Source organism: Nelusetta ayraudi, unplaced genomic scaffold (assembly GCF_046127955.1).
Source record: "Nelusetta ayraudi isolate G7.1 ecotype Tasmania unplaced genomic scaffold, CSIRO-AGI_Nayr_v1 ptg000007l, whole genome shotgun sequence".
NCBI classification, from domain to species: Eukaryota; Metazoa; Chordata; class Actinopteri; order Tetraodontiformes; family Monacanthidae; genus Nelusetta; species Nelusetta ayraudi.
Window position 1 is genome coordinate 1,696,044 of NW_027466057.1, and position 9,587 is coordinate 1,705,630.

The 9,587-nt window shown below is 41.6% G+C and overlaps 1 protein-coding gene and 1 non-coding gene across 4 annotated transcripts; both read left to right on the top strand.

Annotated features, from left to right (window-relative positions):
- Positions 1 to 2,021: 2,021 nt before the first annotated feature.
- Positions 2,022 to 9,231, top strand: atg9a (ATG9 autophagy related 9 homolog A (S. cerevisiae)). Of its 3 annotated transcripts, none has more exons than XM_076017742.1 (20): positions 2,028 to 2,179; positions 2,455 to 2,534; positions 3,248 to 3,446; positions 3,555 to 3,598; positions 3,738 to 3,802; positions 3,937 to 4,086; positions 4,236 to 4,377; positions 4,469 to 4,609; positions 4,700 to 4,820; positions 4,935 to 5,110; positions 5,193 to 5,315; positions 5,462 to 5,649; positions 5,962 to 6,115; positions 6,229 to 6,408; positions 6,529 to 6,741; positions 6,840 to 7,072; positions 7,175 to 7,292; positions 7,406 to 7,676; positions 7,886 to 8,031; positions 8,124 to 9,231. In XM_076017742.1, exons 3-20 carry the CDS (start codon positions 3,344 to 3,346, stop codon positions 8,130 to 8,132), a joined length of 2,577 nt encoding a protein of 858 aa, XP_075873857.1. In that variant the 5' UTR covers positions 2,028 to 2,179; positions 2,455 to 2,534; positions 3,248 to 3,343; the 3' UTR covers positions 8,133 to 9,231. The 3 variants fall into 3 exon arrangements, with proteins under 3 accessions (XP_075873858.1, XP_075873857.1, XP_075873856.1); XM_076017741.1 differs by having other exon boundaries at positions 2,478 to 2,534; XM_076017743.1 differs by lacking the exon at positions 2,455 to 2,534 and having other exon boundaries at positions 2,022 to 2,179.
- Positions 9,232 to 9,369: 138 nt separating this feature from the next.
- Positions 9,370 to 9,442, top strand: trnak-uuu (transfer RNA lysine (anticodon UUU)). Its single transcript has one exon. It is a non-coding gene; the product is annotated as a tRNA-Lys (tRNA).
- The last annotated feature ends 145 nt before the right edge of the window (positions 9,443 to 9,587 follow it).

A 9,587-nucleotide genomic window follows, 5' to 3' on the forward strand; every position in this document is an offset into this window, starting at 1 on the left:
GTTGCAGACTATTTTTAAAAACTTGTCTGGCCTGAAGTGTCACATCAGCAATTAGAAATGAATGCCGGACCTTCCCTCCTATCTTGTCCTGACTCTGTTTTAGATCTAACAGTGAATTAGATCCAGTTTTTCTAACAGAGATACACAAACATACAGAATAGTCTGTTATACTGTATTTCCTTACCCATGTCCATGATAGACAGAAACCCCCCTCAAAAAAAACACTGAGATAATAATCACAATATTCAACTCATTACATTACATTTACTCTGTACCTCTCTATATGTGTGTGTGTGCATAATGTAAACCCGCTGTGTTGAGAATGCACCATGAAAAGGAAGGAGTAGGATCTAATTAAGCTGCTCTCTGGCGATGACTTCATTCCGGCTGTCTTCTTTACCCCACCCCCTATCACGCCTACCTGCCACACCCTGCAACCCCAAATTGGCTGTCAATGCAACCCCCTAATCCCCAACAGACAGCAGGGTAATTTAATCAGGCAGCTATAGCCGGCAGCACAGCACACACACACACACACACACACACACACACACACACACACACACACACACACACACACACACACACACACACACGCCAAACTGCCTATATAACACAATTACACAGGGTAGGTCCAGCCCTGACAAAACTTGTTATATTTATTGATCTATTTATTTTTTGGATCATTTTCACTTTTGCATTTACTATTTCACAAAATGTTTTTCAAATATAGGAACACAAGCAGGCTAAAGAAAACTGAATTAGCATTGCCATAGGGGAGATAGACAATCACTATCAGCATTTTTACTTTCCAATTCACATTATAAAGTTTTTTTTTAATCTATGTTATGTTTTAGTGTTTATCACTTGAGCCACACTGTGACAGACTTTTTTTTTTAAAACGCTGGATTAGGATGATTGAAGCCTAATCCCAGTCAGAACCGATTAAATTACCAAGATCAGTATAAATACTGGATTATGTAGACTCCCTTCTCTCCACACAAGACTCCCAAGTGGCTTTGTGTAAATCTTTGTTTACATACAGGCACCGAAATAGCAGAGGTTTTTTTTTAATCAAGCATTGTTCAATGTGTATATAATATAATTTAACTTTGTGATATAAAATGTTTTTACAGGCGGTTAAATGAAAACAATTAGAATTGTTACAAAAACATTGTTGCATAAACTTACATATACAGTTAACATAGTAACTAATGCATGGATGTTGTGAACAAAAGCCCAGCTGTCACTGAGGCTTAACGAATAAACATAAATATTCATGATAGCAGAAGCAACAGAGGGCAAAATTGGCTTGTGGTCCCACTTTGAATAATGTGGCAGTTATCTATTCAGAATAAAATAGAGATGTATTCATTTGGCCTGCCATTCCTCTCAATATTTGCCCAAACTCTTTTGTTCTTTTTGGTACTCGTCATTCATGAAACACTAAAAATAAACCCAAGTAAACAAACTAAACTGTTGAGCTTCTACACTAATAGGTTTTATGTGTGTCGACATGTAATAGTACCTTGTATCACTATGATTATCATGCATTTTTCTAATGCGTTCAGTAAACACGAGTCATAACACAATACCAAGAACTACAACCTAAATATTTGCATTTATTGTTTTAGTAAAAAAAAAAAAAAAAAAAGTCACCCATGTCAAGAACGTTCAATTATGCAGCGCAAGAATCTACACAGCGAAAAGTGAACATACAAGTGAAGTTGCCAATATTGTAGTACTTTCAGTCAACCAGAAGGTGGTAGTAAATACCTTACCATTTCAATGGGTTTCCGCGTGTATTTACTTTATTCAACGAAACAATTATTTTTATTTAAATTATTGAATAAATAAAATAAATTTAAATGATCTCTACATTTTTTTTGGCTGGTATTCAAATTATTTGTCGACGAATAAAAAACACAAAAAGCAATTCCCTTCCTCGTACCTTCCTTGGTCCCGCCCCTATGACCCGCTGTGATTGGCTTCTCCTGACGCCAACTGCTATGGCATTGCGCACATGCGCGAGGCCGCCACACTGCTAGGCGTTTCGAAAATGAAAGTGGCGCAGACGTAAAACGGAAAGAAAACCCGCCGCCAGCGAAAACAGATCACCGACACGCGGTGACGACAGGGCACACCTTGAGGCGATGGCAGCGGGAGCGAGACCTGAGAGGTGACATATTATTTTAGGGTGTGTGTGTGTGTGTGGGTGGGAGGGGACGGGAGGCAGGCCTGCGCCGTCTAACCACGACAACAACAAAAACAACAGCGCCACTCGTTCCTTCCGTCTCAATGTCTTGTCACTCTCGGACCAGCGGCGCCCATTCGGGATACTGGTTTCGTTTCATGGCCTCCGCTTTAATCTGATAACTCGTTTGGGAATAGAAATTCAGTTGGCAGCGTCGTGTACGCGAATGTCGGGTTTTTGTTGTTTTTTTTTGTTCTAAGGAAACGTCTCGTCTGTGTTGCAGCTGGTGGTATTGACCAAACACTAGCAGGACAGGAGGACGTGCCGCACTACCATGGAGGTAGGTGGTAATCCTCTGTTGTCTATATGCTAGCAATCTTCCTTGAGGCCATTTAAATGATGAGGGTTTCTTTTCTAAGGCACTTGACACGAATGTGGATACAAGTTGAGAATATGGCCTGATCTGTGGTGTCAATAGTGACATGTCGGGACTCTGAATGCACCAAATAATAATTGTATCATGATAATAAAGTTTATTTGTTAAGCATATTTTAACCACATAAACACGAGGAAAAAAAACATAGAGGAATGGGTTACAGTTGAATTTGACGTCATGGTACAATTATTTTGTTGTCTTTCATGGTAACATGTTTTGGAAGGCATCTGATTTCTTCATTGTCATACATTGGTTTGAGTTTAAACTGTGAAAATGCTGGGCAGAAGTAAGCTGAGGTCCTTCAACACTACACTCATTCCAAACGTACATTGTTAACTCTGCAGTCTCGGTAGTCTGGGAACACTTGAAGTAAAACCATCTCAGTTAAACATGTTTTGTCTGCCTTCTAAAACCCAGCAATGAATGGAACAACCACCTTTATCTCAGCCCTACGCTCCGAACTTTATTCCCTTTCTGTCAAGGCTTATGATATCAGAAAGGCTTAAGTTAATTGTAGTAGCTGTAGTTAAATATTGACCAACGGACACAATATAAACGTGTCTCACTTCCTTATTATATGAACGACTAAACCTGTGCTCTCTCCTTTTCTCGCTCAGCCCTCCTCCGTTCCCTTTCGTTCCCTCTACTGCTGCCTGTGTTCTGGTTTGTAGCAGTGGTTCTGGCTTCATGGTGAGCCTGAAGCCAGAGTAGCAATGGCACACTTTGAGACAGAGTACCAGCGCCTGGAGGCGTCCTACAGCGACTCCCCACCTGGGGAGGAGAACCTGCTGATGCATGTGCCCGAAGGAACCAAGTGTAGGAGATGCACATAGAAATCACACACACGTTTCAAAAAAAATGCCACGTAAAGTGACCCAGACTGTTCTCAAGCATGTTTTCTGATTCATATTCTATATTTTGCAGCCCAATGGCATCACATTGAAAATCTGGACCTGTTTTTCCAGAGAATATCCTTTTACAAACATATATGTATATATATAATATAAACTGTAAATATATAGCCTCCTTCAAATAAATCAAAGAGTTCTTCAAGCTCTGAATCCTGAGGAATCATGAACATAACAGCAATTCCTTGACTTTGATTACATCTATAATCTACACCAGAAGAACGGCTTCACCTGTATGCTACTCGGAGAGATTTTTGAGCTGGTGTATGTATCCTATTTGACACAACAATGTATTTCGTCTTTATTAAATGTTTTTTCAGATGGTGTAATTCTCAATGTTCCACTGGGCAAATTTCTCTTCATATTCTCTCTTGTCTTTCCATTATTTCCCCATGCAGTCAGTTGCTGTTTGTGGTCGGCTTCACAGTGTTCCTGGCAAACTGTGTGGACTATGACATACTCTTTGCCAACAAGTTTGTGAATCGCACTGATTCATCAAAAGTCACTTTGCCCGATGCCTTCCTTCCAGTTGACGTCTGCAGTGCCCGGTGATTGTCTAATTTTATTCAATTCTGCCAGTGTAACATTTTGAGGGGTACAATGGTATAACTGCAAAGTGTGAATTTTATAAACCGAAGCACATGTGATTAAGTCCTTTCACACGTTCAGTTATAATGACAAGTATTTTCTCCTGCAGCATCCGAGACAATGCATTTGTCATGTTTGTGCTGACTATTTCTGGGGTGTTCTGGCTACACCGCCTCATCAAATTCATCTACAACGTCTGCTGCTACTGGGAGATCAGGTCCTTCTACATCAACGCGCTCAAGATGACCATGGTGAGTCAGACTGTTTTCTTTTCTTTTCTTTTCTTTGTCAACACATGAAGTATAATTGTGCCTGATCTGTATCATTTGTTTTTTTTTTCAGTCAGAACTTCCTTATGCCACATGGCAGGAGGTGCAGGCCAGAATAGTTGAGATCCAGAAGGAGCACCAGATCTGCATCCATAAGAAAGAACTGACTGAGCTTGATATTTACCACCGCATCCTGCGCTTTAAGAACTACATGGTATGCTGTTTGATAAGTTTGACATCTGGCTGAGAGAATCACGTACATACATAAATGGAGAGTGTCAACATCTTTCCTTTACATCTGTAGGTCGCCATGGTGAATAAATCACTCCTCCCAGTGCGGTTTCGACTTCCTGTTCTAGGGGAATATGTGTTCTACACACGAGGCCTCAAATACAACTTTGAGCTCATTTTTTTCTGGGGTCCAGGTGTGTGAAAGCAAAGTGACTTTGTTGAAAAAAATTATGTTAAAAGAACGCAAAGTGACTTATTTATGTCCCAAAGTTAATAATCATGCCCTATTTTATCTACTTGCTCTGTAGGATCTCTGTTTGAGAATGAGTGGAGCCTGAAACCAGAGTACAAAAGAGGGGGTAACCGACTCGAGCTGGCAGACAGGTTGGCATCACGTATTCTCTGGATCGGGATCGCAAATCTGCTGCTGTGTCCAGTCATCCTTGTGTGGCAGATTCTCTACGCCTTCTTCAGTTACACAGAGGTATGTGATTTGTCCACAACATTTATCGTTGAATGTTCCACACCGTGTTGACGGGTTGGTTTGTGGTTTTTGGACGTGTTAGGTGATTAAACGGGAGCCTGGTTGTCTTGGAGCCAGGTGCTGGTCTCTTTATGGCCGGTGTTACCTGCGTCACTTTAATGAATTGGACCACGAACTCATGTCACGCCTCAGCAAAGGCTACAAGGTCAGTGCACAAGTGGCTTTTCTGTCTGAAACATGCTTTTCTAATATTTATCTGCTTGTTAGAACATGTCATGGCAGTTTACATAATTTGTTTAACACTCACTGTATGTGCGTCTTTACACATTTCTCCCTGTAAACTCGACTCAGGCTTCATCCAAGTATATGAACTGTTTCCTATCACCGCTGCTGACGGTGGTTGCCAAAAATGTGGCATTTTTCGCTGGATCCCTACTGGCTGTTTTGATCGCCCTGACAATATATGACGAGGATGTTCTTGCTGTGGAACACGTGCTCTCGTCAATCACGCTGCTGGGAGTGTGTGTCACGGTGTGCAGGTACAGATTAATATCACTGTCTACCTGCTCTTTTTCAAGCATCTACAATTTGACAAATACAACCAGACATGCTTATTGGTATTATGTTATATAAATCCAAAACATAGCTTTAAACAATAAATACTAAGTAACTCTTGAAAAGGGCGGTTATTTGTGTTTACTTAAATATTTCTGAACTCTTCAAGGAATAGAATTAATTCAATCCAGTTGGCTTTTTAAAGCACCATGTCTCCTGAACTCTCCGTACTTATTGTACAATTTGTTTTCTTTGATTTTAAAGAATTGAATTCTTTGGAATTTGTCTCATTTCAGATCATTTATTCCAGATAAGAACATGGTATTTTGTCCTGAGCAACTGCTGCGGGTTATCCTGGCCCATATACATTACATGCCAGACCACTGGCAGGGTAACGCACACAGATATGAGACCCGTGACCAGTTTTCCCAGCTCTTCCAGTACAAAGCAGTGAGTATTCAAAAATATGAATTAAGCAAAATGTTGTGTAGTGACACACTTTTGATGCCTTGTTTGCTGTCACCTAAGGACGGTGATAACTTCATCGGACTGATTTCTTCCAGGTTTTTATTCTTGAGGAGTTGCTGAGCCCGGTGGTGACACCCATCATCCTGATTTTCTGTCTGAGAAGGAAGTCTCTTGAGATAATTGATTTCTTCAGGAATTTTACAGTGGAGGTGGTCGGGGTAGGAGACACGTGCTCTTTTGCCCAAATGGACATCAGGCAGCATGGACACCCAGCAGTGAGTGTCTGCTCAATGAAGCTCCGACATACTGTGAACTCTGTCACAGTTGATGATTGTGTCCAGAAAGCCAGATATGAATGGTTGTGTGCATAAAATGACCTTCCTTCATGTCTGTAGTGGATGTCAGAGGGGAAGACTGAGGCGTCCATCTACCAGCAGGCCGAGGATGGAAAGACAGAGTTATCTTTGATGCACTTTGCCATCACCAATCCCCAGTGGCAGCCCCCTCAAGAGACCACACACTTCATCAGCCAGCTCAAAGAACGAGTTCACAGAGAAGCCACGGGGGGCCCTTCAGACACTCACCCACTTTCGCTGTCTGAGTCTGAGGTAAAGTGACAGGCTAGCGTTCTGGAGTGCCGTAGCATGCAGACAAATACATTGCATCACAATGAACCCACCCTCTTTGTCTCTCCTTGTTCCTGCAGCCGAGAAGTCTGATTGCAAACATCTTGGTCGGACCTTCGACGCTGGCATCCGTTCATTTTGGCCGAGATGGCTCTTTGACCAATCACGCTGCAGCTATCCTCGGCGATGGGGCTTCTGCCTTGCGCTCCCTTTCTCCTGTCAGCAACAGCCTTAACTTGAGAAGCAGTTTCAGCGTCGCTCACAGATCTGCTTGCCACAATTCAGCCATGAGCAAAGTCATGGCAGGCTCTGGGTGGGAACATTGAGCTCTCTGATGCCTGAGTTACATTATTTCAATGTAAAGCAAAAAATTCTCAGCATATTATCCTAACTTTTTTTATTCTCTTGTCTGTAGAACTGATGCTCGAACTGTGAGCTCAGGCAGCAGCGCATGGGAGGGCCAATTCACGAGTATGGTCCTATCTGAGTATGCCTCCACTGAGATGAGCATCCACGCGCTATACATGCATGAGGTACCTGTGTGTGGCCATGAATACATGGTGTCAACCTGAACAAGATTTATATTTCCAAAAATCCCACAGAGGATCATCCAGTCCTTTTCCTTGTAATTTTTCCCTTCTTGCAGCTGCACAAGCAACAATCCCGTGGCGAACTTTCCCGGCACACGTGGCACAGGCAGGAGAGCGATGAGAGCAGCGACAGCGTCCCAGACGAAGTGAGGAGCGAGCCCCACGCTCACTCCAGAAAATTCCCCCGCTCACACACTTTCCCGACCATGGTTCCCAGCCCCAGCAGTATTCCTACTTCCGCCTCAGCCAGTGCCTGTACTGGCCTCAGCAAGGAGGGGGCTTCCTCACACTCTAACACCCAACGGCGCAGCAGTGGACCTGCCACAGGTACCATATTTCTTATGATCCGACTGGTTTCCCGTTGTATTTTAGTGATTAAAAGATGACAGGCTGGTGAGTGAGTAAGATGAGCTAAATAAACTGTATCTTTTCATGCAAGATTATGTGTAAAAATCATGGTTGTTGCCCAAGTGAGTAAATGATGTATAGATCAGCGTGAGTTAAAACTGAAACAAAACAATCGTTCTGTATGCCAGACTCTCTTGGTGTTGGGGTTAAAGTGGTAAGGACAGCCCGTGTGCCAATGGGTGGCTGGGCAGAAGAGACGCCATCGGCACTGAGACACCATGAGACCCTGCCAGAGGAGAGCTCAGAGGATGAAATGCCTCCTCACGTCCACAGGGTAAAACCTCTTTGCGGTGAAGCGTAATTCTGACTTAAAATATACAAATTTGCTGCATTGAAATCATTTTTGTTCCCTTTGCTTTCCTCTAGGTGTCATAATAAAGCCATGGTAAACCAGGGTCTGAACCATGCCTTTGGTTCACTTACCGCACATCTTCATGCTTTTGATGACTCTTACCAGGATTGAGCGTGGATGAAGATGGACACGTACAAAAAGAAGCATCGCCTAAATCATCTGTACAGAATACAACTCATGTTAGCAAGGACACTTTAATATATATAGAAATAACTAAACAGAAAAACAGGCCATCTAAATTTGCTTATAAAGAGACAACCTTTAAAATCAAGTTTGTAACATTTTAAACCAATATTTTATCAATTTAAAATAAGATAAATGCAGAAAAGATGAAATGGGAGATGAGGATAAGGGGCATTGCATGTGTCTTGGCATCTTCTGGGCACTTTGTTACAATTGAGAAAAAAAAAAAATACAAATTGATTCATACAACCATATTATTATTCAATTTGGTCTCAAAGAACAATAGTATCCACAAACTGCTGTGTCTGTGTTCCATTAGGAGTTAGCTGACATTTTGCTACTTTTTCAAAGCACACTAAATGTCCAATGTGTTTATGCCGTCATTTAAGAAGTCATGATGTTTTAATGGACTTGCAAAAACAGTGTAACAAGCGAACAGCAATTGTAAGCATGTAACTTTGACCTCTGTGCCATACGACAAGCTGTGGAGCGCACTTGCATGCATTATCCATATCCACACATTTCATCACTAGAAGTGTAATCCATCCACCCCACAGAACAAATTCTGGAGGTGATTGTACATTTTAGCGTCACATACCAATACTAAGTCTCTGTTCTTGAAAAGGATTTTGCACTTTATATATTTTGTTCTCGCTCAAAGTACCACCTATGTACATGTTTGATATTTTGTAATCATATCTATCATAGGGACGTGCCATGGCTGTGGATGGTTGTATTCTCTGGGTGGGGTTATAAAGAAACCCTGGCTGTGCTAACGTTGTACTGATTTGGTCAACGACTCAGTGCGGTAAATGTGCGAAACTATTGTTTTTTTTGTTGTTTTTTTTGTTTGACTGTTATAAATTTATGTAAATCTGCCATTTTGTACAGCTGTAAATGCAATCATTAAAAACACGACTGAAGTTGTGTGTTGGTAATGTATGGTCTCGCACGAGCATTGTGTCTTAGAGTTTAGTTCTTGAGTTAGCTTACTGAGTCGAACGGGTACATATAGTTGTACCACTTGCCCATTGAAGGTGAAGGTTTCTCTAACTGTGTGCGACCGGTATCTACAGAGCCCGGATAGCTCAGTCGGTAGAGCATCAGACTTTTAATCTGAGGGTCCAGGGTTCAAGTCCCTGTTCGGGCGACATTTTTTTGCCTTCTTAAATTTAATATGGAAAAACACACCGGTCTATGTGATGATTAAAATAATAATAATTATAATATAATCATAAAAAAAAAACCTTAACGGTTATGTATGCAATTTTGCGATGGATTTATCTGGCAATTTT

Coding starts and splice junctions, on each gene's coding strand:
- atg9a (XM_076017743.1), top strand. CDS start 3,344: ATGGCACACTTTGAGACAGAGTACCAGCGCCTGGAGGCGTCCTACAGC. Junction 6,742..6,839: donor TTTCGCTGTCTGAGTCTGAG/GTAAAGTGACAG, acceptor TTGTTCCTGCAG/CCGAGAAGTCTGATTGCAAA. Junction 7,073..7,174: donor AAAGTCATGGCAGGCTCTGG/GTGGGAACATTG, acceptor TCTTGTCTGTAG/AACTGATGCTCGAACTGTGA.